This window comes from Procambarus clarkii, chromosome 14, assembly GCF_040958095.1.
Source record: "Procambarus clarkii isolate CNS0578487 chromosome 14, FALCON_Pclarkii_2.0, whole genome shotgun sequence".
Classification (NCBI taxonomy): Eukaryota; Metazoa; Arthropoda; class Malacostraca; order Decapoda; family Cambaridae; genus Procambarus; species Procambarus clarkii.
This window is the reverse complement of record NC_091163.1, coordinates 12,315,386-12,331,975: the sequence shown is the minus strand read 5'-3', so window position 1 is coordinate 12,331,975 and position 16,590 is coordinate 12,315,386. Positions and strand designations below refer to the sequence as shown.

At 42.7% G+C, this 16,590-nt stretch overlaps 1 protein-coding gene across 1 annotated transcript in view; it reads right to left on the bottom strand.

Annotated features, from left to right (window-relative positions):
• Positions 1-1,659: 1,659 nt before the first annotated feature.
• Positions 1,660-16,590, bottom strand: part of LOC123771676 (probable glutamate receptor) — a 36,457-nt gene continuing 21,526 nt past the window's right edge. Inside the window, exons 6-12 of the mRNA XM_045764318.2 lie at positions 15,664-15,840; positions 14,001-14,215; positions 12,574-12,791; positions 11,874-11,969; positions 10,979-11,139; positions 6,756-6,932; positions 1,660-5,957 (exon numbers count right to left, since the gene is read on the bottom strand). Coding sequence (XP_045620274.2) covers positions 5,732-5,957; positions 6,756-6,932; positions 10,979-11,139; positions 11,874-11,969; positions 12,574-12,791; positions 14,001-14,215; positions 15,664-15,840 — 1,270 coding nt within the window. The 3' untranslated portion in view covers positions 1,660-5,731. The remainder of the gene's footprint in view (positions 5,958-6,755; positions 6,933-10,978; positions 11,140-11,873; positions 11,970-12,573; positions 12,792-14,000; positions 14,216-15,663; positions 15,841-16,590) is intronic.

Genomic DNA, 16,590 nt, shown 5'->3' with positions numbered 1-16,590 from the left:
CAGTTTCCTGCTCTGAATGTGGACCTCCTGTTACGCCTGTCAACATGGCGATCTGTCGAGCTACTGTTCTCCAGAGACAACCCATTCTCAGGCTAGGCTTGTGCAAGCAGCGGCCGAACTTACTATGTACTCAGAATCGGTATTTTCTCAAATATTCATTACTATTATTATGGAACAAAGATAATATCACCTCTGGCTGGAAGACTGGGACCCAAAGCCTCGGAAAAATGCACACATAATGCATTAGAGAAGATTTTTAGGTCCCCTCTAATGCAGTTTTATGTTCTTTAGTCCTACCACCCCCCACCCCTTTCTTTTGTGTTTTGTTTTACATTATTAGATAGTTAAAGGTTACAAGTGTTACATTGGTTAATACAATAGACTGCATCAAAGTTATAGATCTTTTGAAGCTCCTCCACTTCCGGACAGGAACTGAGGACGCAGCTGGTGTTTCCCCTCTGGAGCGCCATACTGAGGCGCTGAAACAAGAAACTGGCAGCCCTTCGGTCTCTGGTGATGTCAATGAGCCTGAAACCCAATTCTTTGAGAAAGCCCAAAGTGCTCCTACCCCAGGGGCCGAGCATTTCAGAAGCTATGGGAACATAGGCGTATTGACCTTTCAGTTGCATGTACTCGATTGATTTTGCCATTTTCCTGTGATTGGCTGCATCACCTTCTTGATAAGCACTGAAGTGTACATAGGTATCAGCAAGGGTGGATACATACAAGTAGTCCCACACCAGCTGTTTGGCTCTCTCTTCCAGAGGTATATTATGATGCCATCTGGGCAAAGTGTAGGATCGTCCAAGTTTTGGGATGCAAGGTTCTCTCTCTGCTGGACACTGAGCTGAGGCAAGGCTCCTCTTGATGATGGTATTAACCTCGTGTCTTGTATGCCAGCCCATGGAGCTCCCACAGTGCAACCCATGCAGCGCATATTGGTCTGCTACCACCTTGTTGCAAATACACTGGTATTCAGTGTGAATTGGGGCACCATGGCAAAGGGCCACTGCTACATGGAGGGATTCAGGATCTCGACGCATGCCTGTTGCCGACATGGGTACTGCCAAAGGAAAGTCTCCTGCATGGGGGGCAACCACCGCTCTGAGGCGGGCTTACTCCTTATCCGATATTGCTGCGCTGAGCATGGCATCAGCTATTTTTTCCACTACTGGGCTGTCCCAGCTGGACTTTGTATTTTTTGTTGGATCACAGGTTAAAAATTATGTAGACATTCTTAAGGGCTTTGGAATAAAAGAATTATCACAGGCCATCATGGAAAATGCCGAGGACAATGCGACAAGTCTTCTTGTTAATTTTACTTCATCCTAGCCGTTGTTGCATGCAATACCACCACTTTGCAGTGGCAGACTGCTTTAACAATGCGAACTCGGACTAGGACATGAGCAAGTGGCCAGAATCAGGGTGATTGCTATCGAGTAAGGTTCCTGCTGTGAGGAATTCCTTATGGAAAGGCCTAGCCTTCTCTCGAATCATGTTTATTGCGGGTAGTCCTTCAATGTTAAAATTTCACTCTAATGGTTCTCCAACATGGAATGTATTGGGTGGGGGCTTTATATAGCAGGAGCTTTAGAATTTGCTTCATGTGCTGAGGGCACTTCACTTTAGTGGCATGGCAGTATAAAAAAGGGTCTATAATAATATTAATAATTTATTCACAAGAAGGTACAATGGGTTGAACAGATTACATAAGATCGGTATTTGCACATTCTTGCAAAGCCACTAACACACACAGCGTTACAAGCAGGTCCTTAATCTAACATATCAAGGAAGATGAAGAGGTACATTATAGCAAGGTCTTACATCAACAAATAACTACAATATATATTGAGAGGTGATTGCACTGATAAAGATATATGTCTTAAGTACTAATATACATATTAGAATAAGTAGTAAATACTTATATTTAAATAAGTACTAATATACGTATACTTAAGTACGGAAACGCAGGTGTAAAACTAACATTTATATACAAACGTAGGCACTAATACACAGGGAGCTTCCGTTACTTTCGGTTTGGTGTCATCAAAGTAATTAACGAAAGAAGGCACCAAGACGGGAAGGCTATGTATCGGTGCCGTCAAAGCTAATATCACACCAAAGAGATTCTGGGATTCTTCCCTGACCGATCAAGTGGTTCCTCGTCGCCAATCCCGTCTTAATACTTTCCTAAGACAACCAGTTATAAGACACGGTTTCCCAATCACTAGTCGGCCACAAGGGAATAATGGGAGCTCCTTCCAGATACTCAGGAAACACTAATAACATCCACAATTAGCAACAACATGCATATATGCTAAATGTGTTACGTGTGTCAATATATGGATTCCCTCTTTCAGGTGAATGTGATAACACTGATAATTGCTTGTTCACAGTGAGTCTGTCTTTACACACACCCTACACCTGTTGCTGGTGATAAACGAGGTGAGTAATTCTCTGACTGATCAATAATCAGCACGAAAATAGACAAATAACAGCAAATTAATCAGAGTTTTAGTACTTACAGTAATGTTGGTCTTTCACATTCATACACACTCACACAGCTCGCAGGTCTGAATGGCTGGTCTTCTTAATACATTGGTCTTGTAGCTTTCGTGCTGGTCATCTCTACATCGACCACATATGGTATCTACGTAGATCATGCCCACATGTGGCGGTAAGTGGCAGACATGTTGCGAGAATCGGATGGGATGGCATGTGAAGTGTTCACGGGAATGCTGAGTAGGTCAAGTGGTCATCATTTTCAGTGGGTCGCGACTGGTTCACAAATGCAGGCTGGTCAGTTGTGTCACACTTGGTTTGGTTACACAGTTTTACATGTGGTTCGCTTGTATTGGTTCTCACATGAGCGGCTACACGCAGCCTGTCCTCATAAACAAAGGACAAAGTACATTACATGTACCCGCCAAACCCCCTGTTAATGAATGAAAAACAGGTTTACACTCGACTCGACTGATGACGTCTGAACACTTCCGGAACAAGTGCTTCGCTGACGACTTGTGTTCGAACCACAACACAGTAAATGCTTCACCCACATATTATAAATACAAATAATCGCCAACAGAACCTAAACACCTAACCTAACTTTTATCTACATATTTCATCCTTTTATCGCAAATTTTACTACAATGTACTTATTAATAATCCTCAAATTATGCTACAATGTACCTATTGATAATCCTCAAATTTTACTATGATGTACCTATTAAGTAAGTAATTATCAAAAGAAGGCACCAAGCCGGGGAGGCTATGTAGCACCGTCAAAATTGCGTGAGATTCAAAAGGCACTAAATATCACTAAGGATGCCAATACGAGAACAAAAGCGCATAAGGCGAACAACATCATAAAGCGATTCATCAAGGATACTATCAAGGGATAGGTGACTGTGAGTGACAGTCGGGAAGCAAGACACATGCACATCCTGGAAGTCAGGACATTCAAGAAGGATATTCACGACTGTAAGAGGGACAATGCAGTTTGGACAATAAGGAGCAGGGCGGCGCTCTATTAAGTGCCCGTGAGTTAAGCGGGTATGGCCAATATATAACCTCACCAGAGCCGTTTCCCACCGCCGGTTACGGTGGCAGGAGGAAGGCCATGGGGACACACTACCCTTAAGAGCACGCATCTTGTTACCAGTAACAGAAGACCAATGACCCTGCCAATGGACAAGGATGGAGGAATGAGTAACTGGGTAGAAGTCAAAATAAGTAATACCTTTACAGGAGATGGGACAGATGCGGATAGCTTCCTCAGCAGCAGCGTCTGCACGCTCATTTAAGGAAACACCAATATGGCTATTAACCCAGCAAAATTTAACTGTCTTACATCTGCTGGAGATAAGAAACAGCCAATATTGAATTTCGACGACCACAGGAAGGACAGGAGTAAAGAACTGCAGAGCCATGAGGGCACTGCGAGAGTTAACTACAACAACAAAGGAAGAATTACAGCGAGAAAGCAGTTGACGAAGAGCAAGCAAAATTACATACAGTTCAGCCGTGAAGATTAAGGACTTGCCCAAAACCCTATGTCTGTTAGTGGCTTTGCAAGAATGTAAAAACATCAATGCTATGTAAACCCAATATATCTTTTTGAATATATATATATAAATAAATAAAATAACCTAACCAATGCCTAAATATGCACAGTATGCAAATATATAACAATATTAATTTATATTTTAGAAAATTCCTATTTTGAATGAATAGCATGTTAATATTTATGACTGTGTCTTTGGGGTCGACCAAATGGACTTGGTCTGAGGACAGGTTGCTATACGGGTTCCAGTGAGAAATCTTAGAGTAGCGGCTTGAATTATTTGCTCCGTCTTCAGACTTTTGTTACAGGCACTTCGTGATTTGAATATCTACTGCTGCACTGCAGTTTAACACACAATGTTCACTCATTACTTTACCATACTATAATTCTACTGATGACTTAGATATTTCACGATGAAAAAGGCACACTACTTTGTTGCATCTGGGTACACCCTCGTAATAATCTACTTTACCACCACTTTCACTTCATCTGACAACAATAATTGCACCGCGGGATTCCGGCCACGTGCAGGTTATTTGACGACAAATAGGTAACTTGATGCACTGAGGACAAAACAATGCGGTTTTGTTATTCGCCAATAACATCACATGCACACATCCTACTGAAACTGCATTTTAGGCTGGAATGACATGTCCGGCATGGGATCACGCTCTAGTCAGCTTCCAACTTTCATTTCTCATGATTAGGCAAGCAGAGATCGGCTTACTATGTCAGCTTGGATATACTGGACTTCCTATAGGTCATCGGAGGTCACATGGATTGGTGACATCATGGCCATGCCATGGTGACCCAAGTCTACCTCTGCTGGTGACCTGACTCCTTAATCCAACTGCTATTGCCTGGGGCAATTCTGTACTTGTATGTGGCTACTTTGGAGTGGTGGCTACCTTGGAGTGGTGGCTACCTTGGAGTGGTGGCTTCTACACTGATTGCTGCGCCTCCTCTTTCTCATAATATATTATTCTTGTCAAACAATGACAAGTATAATATATTTTTATAGTGCAATACATAAATGAATAATTTTCTGATAACTCTGAAGGCTGCATGTATTACACTGGAATACGATCCTGTGTGTTCAGTCTTAATGATCAATGGCTGTCAGTTTTAGTACTGCGTTCTACTTTTTTACGTTTCTTCAATCCTGTCTCGTTAGTGTCATGCACTCGTCTGTATCATCCGGCCAAGCTTGGCCTTCTTTATGATCCGGCCAAGCTGGATCTAACAAGCTTCGTTATCTGGGCAAGCTGCTTGTTCATGTGGTATGATCATCAGTCATTACGTGTCTACAGTAAGACTGTTGTATGAAGGTTGTGACAGTGACCAGTCTTGAGGTGTTGTCGTGAACGGTGAAGGTAAGTACTCAGTACCGTCACTGTGCCGTCCACTGTTTAATAATGCCTTGTGAACGTTCTTATATGCTCTAGTGTTAGTATGCTCTAAGTTTGCTCTAGTGTATATTTATGTTCCAAAGTTGTCCTAGTGTGTATATGTTCCACATTCACTTTAGTGAGGCTAGTCAATAGAGCTCCCTTGGAACATATACATACTAGAGAGAGCACTAGAGGTATGCATACCCAAGTAAACCTTTATTTTAATGCAACCTATGAGGAATATCATTATGATAAGACCTTTCACATTACCCCGCCCCTAATAACGTAAGTATGTACGAAAGCCACGGTTAATGGCGATGAGTTCTTTGTGATTCTGCGAGGGAAGGGTGGCCACCAGCCTGTTGTGGTTAGCAACCCATGCCCTAGAGGGCCCGGTGTTCCTCAAGGTTCCCCCCACCATATGTGGCCGGGAGTTGCCCTGCTCCCGTCTCAACCGGTTGTCTCGAGCAGCCTTGGTTTTGCCGATGATGTTCCAGTGTAGTCTGTAGAGAAGAACAAACTATTAATGTTAATCTATTGAAATCAAATGTTTGTCTGTCCGAAGTTGGAGGTCAGCTGCTTGGGTCTAGTCTCGTCCGTCTTTCCAGGATGGCACATGGGTGCTGGGGACTGTCATAGGTGGGTTGGGGTCGGCCCCATTTAGGATCGGTTTCTGTTAGATTTGCATAAATTCTGAAATTATGGTCTTGTTTTTCCAGAGAGTTTTACCACAGCTTTTCAGATAAAACATAATATTGCATGTTTTCTGAGAGAGAGAGAGAGAGAGAGAGAGAGAGAGAGAGAGAGAGAGAGAGAGAGAGAGAGAGAGAGAGAGAGAGAGAGAGAGAGAGAGAGAGAGAGAGAGACAGACAGACAGACAGACAGACAGACAGACAGACAGACAGACAGAGAGAGAGAGAGAGAGAGAGAGAGAGAGAGAGAGAGAGAGAGAGAGAGAGAGAGACAGAGAGAGAGGGAGGGAGAGGGGAGTGGAATGTGAGGAAGGAGGGAAGAGACCCAGGTACTGCTGGATACCCTAACTAGAATTGTCATAAGAAAGATGCAGATATCTTCTCATACTTGAATTTGTGTATACAAACTAAATAGAAGAATAATCTAATGCCATATATCTCTCATGACACTATTGATTACCTCAAAAGGTGCCAGTAAATAAACAAAAGGTGAAGATATTAATTGATATTCTTTATAGTTTACAAATTACTAACTGGGAATATTTGCCTTTGCTTTTGCATATTCTTTCTAAGAAGTGATGTAAGAGTTTACAAGAACCGAGTGCTGACCTCTCGCAGGGGAGGAGTAAGGCGGCCAGGACCACCCCCAGCAGGAGCAGGAGGAAGGCGGTGAAGAGGTGTCGCATGTTGAGGGCGATGACCCCCGGGTCCGTACACAGGGTCGGTGGAGGCTGCCACTTCTGCCACAACCTGCTCAGAAGTCCACCGTCCCGCAGCCTCATCAACCTCGACGCCGGAGCCACACGCAAGAAAATACCAGAGATGCAATATATGCCAGATGTTAGTGGAGACAGATTTCCATGATGACCAAACCACACATCACAAGATTAAGAAACTACGACGTTTCGGTCCGTCCTGGACCATTATCAAGTAGCGATGATGGTCCAGGACGGACCGAAACGTCGTCGTTTCTCAGTTTTCTGGTGAGTGGTTTGATCAACACATTTTCACTCACGTTATTGTGACTCTTCGTCTGTATACTAATTTCCATATCCGAGATTGCTTCCAATATGGCATGTAAGAAATCTATACATCTGGAATAGCTTACCAGGCGATACAATACAGAGTGATACAGTCAACAAATTTCAAAATAATAGAAAAACTCTTCAAGTCCTTGATGCTGTGTTTATAACATTTAAAGCTTTTTATAAATAAACAGCCTATTCTGGAGCTATTGGAATGTTGCTGTTTGGATTTTCTGATGAGCTTTTGTAGCTGAAGCGTTTTAAGTAGTGGACGAAGATCTGTCCAACTGCTGCATACAAAAGACTTGAAAATATTTGCTTCTTTTCATCAGTTCTCTTGTTATAACTTGTTTTAAGTTGTTTTAATGTTATCATTGTTACTTGTGGGATATATTACTTCTTCCCGACTGCAACTGCAAGCAATGTCTCCAATTTGCACGTGGCAGACTGCTCACTAAAAACTATAAAAATCCAGCAACTACCACATCAATGGGTACAAGACCTGGATACTCTAGACGAGTGAGATTCCTGTGTTGGTGGTCCTCCTCAGGTGAGTGAGACTCCTGTGTTGGTGGTGGTCCTCAGGTGAGTGAGACTCCTGTGTTGGTGGTGGTCCTCAGGTGAGTGAGACTCCTGTGTTGGTGGTGGTCCTCAGGTGAGTGAGACTCCTGTGTTGGTGGTGGTCCTCAGGTGAGTGAGACTCCTGTGTTGGTGGTGGTCCTCCTCAGGTGAGTGAGACTCCTGTGTTGGTGGTGGTCCTCAGGTGAGTGAGACTCCTGTGTTGGTGGTGGTCCTCAGGTGAGTGAGACTCCTGTGTTGGTGGTCCTCCTCAGGTGAGTGAGACTCCTGTGTTGGTGGTGGTCCTCAGGTGAGACTCCTGTGTTGGTGGTCCTCCTCAGGTGAGTGAGACTCCTGTGTTGGTGGTGGTCCTCAGGTGAGTGAGACTCCTGTGTTGGTGGTCCTCCTCAGGTGAGTGAGACTCCTGTGTTGGTGGTGGTCCTCAGGTGAGTGAGACTCCTGTGTTGGTGGTGGTCCTCAGGTGAGTGAGACTCCTGTGTTGGTGGTCCTCCTCAGGTGAGTGAGACTCCTGTGTTGGTGGTGGTCCTCCTCAGGTGAGTGAGACTCCTGTGTTGGTGGTGGTCCTCCTCAGGTGAGTGAGACTCCTGTGTTAGTGGTCCTCCTCAAGCGAGTGAGACTCCTGTGTTAGTGGTCCTCCTCAGGCGAGTACACAGTAGGTTGAGATTCACTTTGATCGTAAGAATGTCTTCAATGCAAATGCAGCATCTGAAGGAATCTCTGCTCATCATAATTTATTGCGTTTGTGATTTAATTGGTTTGTATATCTCGGTATATTTTGTAAGGTGCCTCTGGCTCTACAGCCTTGGAAGGCAGCTAGGGGAAGGAAAACCCTGATCTCAAACCTCCGATGCCTCGCGGCCATACCTACTTGTGGGACGGGCTTTAGGAGTCAACTTCGAGGAAAAATCTGGATCTGGAGCCCCTAAGGCAGTTCGTTGTTGACTTCAACCTCGATCTGGCAACTCCTGCAACGGCGCTGGAACCAAATGTATTGGCATTTGCCTTTCCATTGGACAATTTCAGCGACGTGGAGAGGGGAGGGACCTCTCTCCAGACAATTGAAGGGATTGGGGGATCTCGCCTCTCCAGACGAGACGGTTGAAGATCGTCTCCATCACGAATGGCCAGCAAGGGCAGTCTTGAAGAACGCAAGACTTGTTTCCGTCGGAACAAAAAAGGCCTGATCATTAAAGGCAGTAAATTATCTGTTTGCAGCCCATGAACGACGGTGATGGCATGACGTGTCCCAGGTGGCCCAGCTGTGTTCGTAGATGGGGTGTACGTAAGTCTGTACTCTAAGTTAAAGTTTGTTAGTGGTTAAGCCTTGAGAGGAAACCAGCCAGCGTGTTGTTGGAGTTGTGTTTAAACACTGTGATAGTACAGTGAAGGATTGGCCCGTGAATTGTTGGAAAAGTGGACTCGCAGGCGTGAGTACCTCAGACGAAGGGCACACACAGGAGGAGGCCTGGGTGGTGTGCTAGATGGATGACTCACCGTGATAAAAATTTGCAGAGATTTTTGTGTTGTCCTGTGTGAAAGTGACACGTGGTGTGTCTTCAGTGTTGTATATTATATATATATATATATATATATATATATATATATATATATATATATATATATATATATATATATATATATATATATATATATATATATCTCTGGGTGTATATTTCCTGTAAACAGTTAATTTTATATATAACGGAATTACATTTTGATGACGGATTTCTCTAGTGTTGTTTAACACTCCCCCCCCCTCCCCCTCCCCTCTGATTGTCTATTAGTGCTCAGTTCTTGATAATTTAACCCTAACTTGGGGGGTTGGATCTGTGAAGATTAGAGGGTCTAAGGCCTTATAGAAAGAGACGAAGACAACCCGAGTTACCAGCTACGTTAGGCCGTAACACTAATATGATCACACAATGGCCGTCGTTCAATAATCTTGATCGTGGCAATTAGGGCTACAGACAGACATCAAGTATATTCCACTCTCGGTTGTGCACACGAGTGGAATATGGGTTAGGTGCACTGCAGTGTAGCTCAGTATATACCACACTAAGGTACATATATTACAGCAGCTGCATTAGATGCACATTCCACCGCGACTACAATGATTAGAAAAGCCGTTGAGGAATGGGACTCACTAGTGAGCATTCTGCAGCTACATCCGCCACCAAGATAATGTTATTAAAAAAAGACTAAAACCAGTGCACTAAAACAGAAGCGAAAAAGAAACTGGGAAAACGGAGGAATCCCCACCTCCATTTAAAACTTTGGCCCAAATATCACAGAAACAAGGTTATCACGAATAACCGAACTCAATTACGGGCTCACCATAGTCCGTGCTGCATGGACACTTCGTTCTAAGCAGCTAAATCTAAAACAACAACAACATACATATATTGTACTGCAATATACTACACCTATCACCTGTGGAAAAACACTCTCCCACATTAATCATATTTAACATATGATCATGAAATGCTAAGAATGTGTTTGACATTTTCATCATTCACTTTTTAACATACATCGGGAGATTTTTAACATACATCTACCATAATCAACATTTAAACAATTCAGAAAATATACAGGTAGACACAATTATTTAACTGAATATTGTTGTATAATGAATGAAACATTTATAAGAAAACTTACCCTGAAGGTGTAAATTGACGTGTGGTAGGACAGAGCCTAACCATCACCAATATATATATATATTAAAACTTACAAAACCCCTAATGAAATTTGAGGAGATCCAAGCAATCAATGCCAGGTAGACCTAATAGGGACTGATTATTCTCAATACGCTACGAAATTCTCAAGTGACTGGGAGTAAGTTCTGCGATAATTGCACATTAGGCCATACAGGCAGCCTACTGAGTGTCATCTCCGTGGAGAGATATAGCTCATGACTCTGGACCACCACTTGAATAATTGTAACATTTAAAGTGTCCTCTCCTAACCTACCAGAGTACCCAAAACAGAAAACGGGACTATGTAATATTTTTGGCCTTACGTAACGTATACGAGCGAAAAGCGAAGTTCTTTATAGGAGGACAGGTTGCATATTCACCTACATGGATAAAAACGTACATCACACACAAACACCAACATCAATAAACACAAAACATGCACTCATTTACCTACATCGCTATGCACACATGTATATATACATCTACTCAGCTTACATGTATGCATGCACTTACCATACATAGCAACAACACTCACTGTGCATCAAAGACCCTCTTGAGCGGGGAATCGAAGTCGAGAGCCAAGCCAGTTTGTGTGGAGAAGTAAAGGCCCTCGGCAAGCACAACTTCGCACTGCTCCTCCAGCAGGGAGTGGAACCCGTTCTCCTCCATCATGTACACGTAACTCTCCTTTATCACCTGCAGGTGGAGACAGTGTTGTAGCCACGAATTCTATAACACATAGGAGTGTTAGAAAGTCTTTAGACTTATTCAAAGGGGGACGGCATTCGGAGGAGCATAAGTGAGGGAATAGAGGGAGGAAGTGCCAGACGCAGGTACGGAGGAGACCCAGAGAGACAGGTTAGGGGAGAAAGGCAGGTGAAGAATAACATTGCAACTTTTCCATATTGAAATTCAAATGAGATTAGCTTGCTAAAACATTGACTGGAATGCGTCCCTTTTATTTTTACTTACGAAGTCCTTTTTATTTTTTATCACTGATGGAAATGTAAAAATGTAAAATAATCTCTCTCTCTCTCTCTCTCTCTCTCTCTCTCTCTCTCTCTCTCTCTGCCCTCTCTCTCTCTGCCCTCTCTCTCTTTGCCCTCTCTCTCTCTGCCCTCTCTCTCTCTGCCCTCTCTCTCTCTGCCCTCTCTCTCTCTGCCCTCTCTCTCTCTGCCCTCTCTCTCTCTGCACTCTCTCTCTCTGCCCTCTCTCTCTCTGCCCTCTCTCTTTCTGCCCCCTCTTTCTCTTTCACTCTTTCTCTTTCACTCTTTCTCTCTCCCTTTTTCACACTCCCTACCTTTCACTCTCTCTGGCAGGGTACTTATCTCTGTGTGTAAATACTGAGGTAGGCTACACGTTTTTAAATGTACCTTGGAGGGAAGGGAAGTGAGGAGTGACCTTACCTTATGCCCTCTTGGTGCCCTTACCTTCCTGATGCCCTCCTGATGACTGTGAACCAGATTAGATGGATCAGGGGCCACCAGCCTTTGCCACACCTCTTTGAAGAGCAGCTGCTTAGCGTTCTGTGGGAGTGATAATAGTCTTAGGGATGCAGGTGTTCTCAGGAGTAAAGACCTAGATTCACAATGCGTTGTGTATTTACTCTTACGTGACTGTGTTACGAAGGTTATTAAGTACTCTATATACTTAAGACTACTTAAGTAGAAGTAGTAGTAAGACTACTTAAGACTACTTAAGTAGTCTTAGGTTCGATTCACAAGGTGTTCTTGTCGAGACACTCGGGGGTTTGGTTGTGGTTCACCTGATTCTCGACAGAGATCTCCATACTACTTTTTGTTTGACCAATCAGAGTGAAGGTAACATTGTTCGTCTTAGCACTTAGCCAATCACATTGCCGGCTCAGCTGAACAACTGACCAATCCATTACATTATATATCAGCTGATGCACATCAACAAAATGAGTATGGGGTGCACAATAAACTTCGCTCACAGGATGAGTATTGGGTTTACAATAAACTACCGCTCACAGGGTGAGTATGGGGTGCACAATAAACTAACCACCTTCAGCGGCAATATTTAATAAATCATTACAAAGGTATAACTTAATACTAAAAATAACACTACAGATGAGGCCAACATCAGCTTCCAAGAGCCGATATCGCGTACCTTAAACTCTTCCTCGAGGAACGTGCCCGTTGCGAAGCCGAACTGGAAGGTGCCATCCTGCAGCAGGCTCTGGAGGCTGGAGAAGCCGGTGTTGGTGGAGGCGACGGTGAGGATGGAGACGAGGGCACTGGTGTAGTAAGCATACACCAGCAGCGTCGCGAAGAAGATGGTGGTGAAGACGATGCGACTCGAGGTACTTTGAACCTCAAGCCACGAACCTGCGGGACGGAAGACAGGTAGAATCCCGGGGGTTAGTGAGGGCGAGACAGGAGGAATAGAAGACATGGAGAAAGACAATGAGAGGAATAAGAGATAGATGAGGGAACAGGGTGAGAGAGAGAAGAATGATGTGGAGAACGTGAAAGGGAAAAAAGGGAGAGAAAGATGCTGTTTAAGGTATAGATACAGCACCTAACTACACATATTTATATATGTCAATGTTGTATGTTGACATATGTCAACATACACATATTTATAATGTTTGATGGATTCAATCATATGTATTACATCTGGTGTGCCTGTTCTGCATTACTTCTGCTTCTTCTTCTTCAGAATCCACTATGATGATTCTCCTGTTACTACAGTTACGTCGAACTGTTATTACATGTCCAGACTTTAAGGCAATTCATTATACATTAACGAATGTATAACGAAACAACACTGTCAGACTATAAATGAATCTGACCGTGTTGTAACTATGTTCATTTTTAAGTTATGTGTATATAGTTTTCACATGGCTGTAACGTTGTTTCTGTAATATTTGGAGCCCATAATATGACTGTCTTTGCTATCATTATGCTCTTCAATTTGCTGTCATTCTGCTGAAATTGAATTGTATTAATTTAATATTAAGTCTAGTTTAAAAGCGTCTACACTCATAAGTAATATATAACCCAACCTGTCATCCAAAATTATTTGTACACACACACACACACACACACACACACACACACACACACACACACACACACAGCCTGTAGGACGTGGTAGCCTGGTGGAGAGTGCGCAGGACTCGTAATTCTGTGGCGCGGGTTCGATTCCCGCACCAGGCAGAAACAAATGGGCAAAGTTTCTTTCACCCTGAAAGCCCCTGTTACCTAGCAGTAAATAAGTACCTGGGAGTTATTCAGCTGTCACGGGCTGCTTCCTGGTGTGTGTGTGTGTGTTGTGGGTAGAGAAAAAAAAGTAGTTAGTAAACAGTTGATTGACAGTTGAGAGGCGGGCCGAACGAGCAAAGCTCAACCCCCGCAAACACAACAACACAACTAGGTGAATACACACACACACACACTGCCACCCTGCCATTCTAGACTCGAATACTTGAAGGGTCATTGGAGTTTACTGTTGTAATATTAGTGTGGTTACCATTCAAGCTTAACACACACACACACACATATATGTGTATCATGTATAACATCTGGAATTACCTTGAATGGCGAGAGCTCCAATGGTCACTATGTAGGCATCCTTGAGGGTGACCACCTCCGTTTCAAAGGGGGAGAAATAGGCACAGAGGGCGAGGCAGGGCGGCACGAACACCACGAAGGCGATGGTGCCGAGCCAAGCGTCTGGCAGGAGTTCAGCAGTGAAACTCTTCCAGGGTTGTTCCCCCAGCCCGGGACGTCTCACCACCATGCGGTACCTGCCTCAGGGAGGAGTATCATTATTATAGTCCCCCCCCAGTCTACTATGCAGCACCTCACGCGTGGGGCTGGGTGAGTACCTTATTTTTTTTTTTTTTAGATATATACAAGAGTTGTTACATTCTTGTACAGCCACTAGTACGCGTAGCGTTTCGGGCAAGTCCCTGGAATACGATCCCGTGCCGCGAAGAATCGTTTTATTAGGAAGGTTACACGACTATCTGGTACCTGACGCAAAAAGTGCATCCCATTCTCCTGAATAGTACATCTTATTTTGACGTATAGTTTTCCCTAAGGTCAAAAGCTGATGTACTAAAAATATTAGTGCTTAAAGTAGGGACATGAACAAAAATCCTCCTCCATGAAGTTTGTGGATGTGAAATGTTCAGCCCCAAGTCCATAGACTTTAGTATTAGTTTAAATAATAATGATTTTGTTTGTTGATATCCTCAAAATGCATCCGGAGTCTACCAGTGCAGACCGCTTATCACATGCCTCTGTATGACTAACCATCCTGTGTGATGGGGATTATTTAGCATCACCAAGTTAGCTTTTTGACACACTGTACTCCACTTCATATAGTCTAGGGTAGCTGCACTAATGCAGATGTACCTAATGTGTTAATAAAAAAAAAAATGATTTCAGATATTGATTTTCAAAACATGTTCAAATGACAGATTTGCATCCTGATCCTCCATTCATGGAGGATTTAGCGTTTTGTTATATATTATGGCATATTAGGGCAGGAAGAGAGGAGATGGGGAGGAGGGCGCGTGGAGGCACAGAGGGAAGCGACTGGGGAATGTTTTGTGTGGACAGGGGAAGGAGATGGGGTGTGTATTAGGAAGGACATGGGAAGGTTTGTGGGGGGGGGGGAATATGGGAAGAAGTGTGTGTGGGCAGAAATATGAGGGTGTGTGGTGGTAAATGTAGTGTGAAGATGTTTACGGTGATAAAGTTCATACTGAAGATTGTTACAACAATGTGGGAAGGTGGAGAGGGAAGAAAGACAAGGAGAATGTTTGTAGGGAAAGATGGGGAGGGATGTGTGAGATAAGCTTCCTATATTTTCCTCTGAAGTAACTTATCGAAAAATTTATAGGATTTATTTTCCTCTAAATTAATTTTCCTATTAATATGACAGTTCTTGCTAATTTTCCCGATTCAGAAACGGAATGAATATCTTTTTGTTCCAATAGTGCTAAATGTCAATTGTGATAAGTTGCAATGTAATCCTGCGAATTTTCTATATAAAGTGACATATGGTGTAGTGTATGGGTTATTCAGGAAATTGCAAAATATGTATAATAAACTTCGATCTTTTCTCACAGTAATACTAAGGTGATAAAGAATGACCAAAATCTAAATAAATTATATCTCTAAACCCATGACTCTTATTATAACCTAAAATTCTATTACGAACTCTTCAGTCTTAGCTTCGACTCACCCAACCTCTTTGAGGCCAAAGAGAAAGTCGATGGCCTTAGCCCTAGCTTGGTTGTGGTCAAGGGAAGCGACCACCACGTCGGCCCGCCCCTCCACTACCTCCCTCACCAGGCCATTCCACCTCCCATCAGGGCTCTGCGATCCCCATGCACCATCCTCCGGCAAGCGGCACGCGTATCTGCACGTAAAGTATGCAAATAAGGTTGTGGGCACCTTCAAAATGGAAACTGAGCAGTAACAACAACCTTTCGGAAAATTGTTGGGCGCCTAGAAAGAGATGCTGTCTTTTCTATATACTGAGATTGTTTAACCAAGAATTAAACCTAGATGCAAGAGCACTAGTCAGAGGGATAAAAGCCCTAAACAAGAAAATAATCAATACAGAATATGCACTCATTTTCACTGAAATGTGTATAAATGAAAACCTGCTGCCAGTATACATCAATATATATATATATATATATATATATATATATATATATATATATATATATATATATATATATATATATATATATATATATATATATATAATGTGTGTGTGTGTGTGTGTGTGTGTGTGTGTGTGTGTATATCACGAAAATAAACACGTGATTAAAAAAGTGACAGTGTCAGACCACGGAGGAAAATTGAAATAAATATATATATATATATGTATATATATATATATATATATATATATATATATATATATATATATATATATATATATATATATATATATATATATATATATATATTAGTATATTTTGGTAGCAGTCTTTCTTGTAAACATATGTTGTTAAATATGACCGAAAAAGTAAGATTAATAATTCTAACACGAATTTTCTCAATATTTCTTATGTTTCTTTTTACTTGAGGTTATCTTGAGTTATCTTGAGATGATTTCGGGGCTTTTAGTGTCCCCGCGGCCCGGTCCTCGACCAGG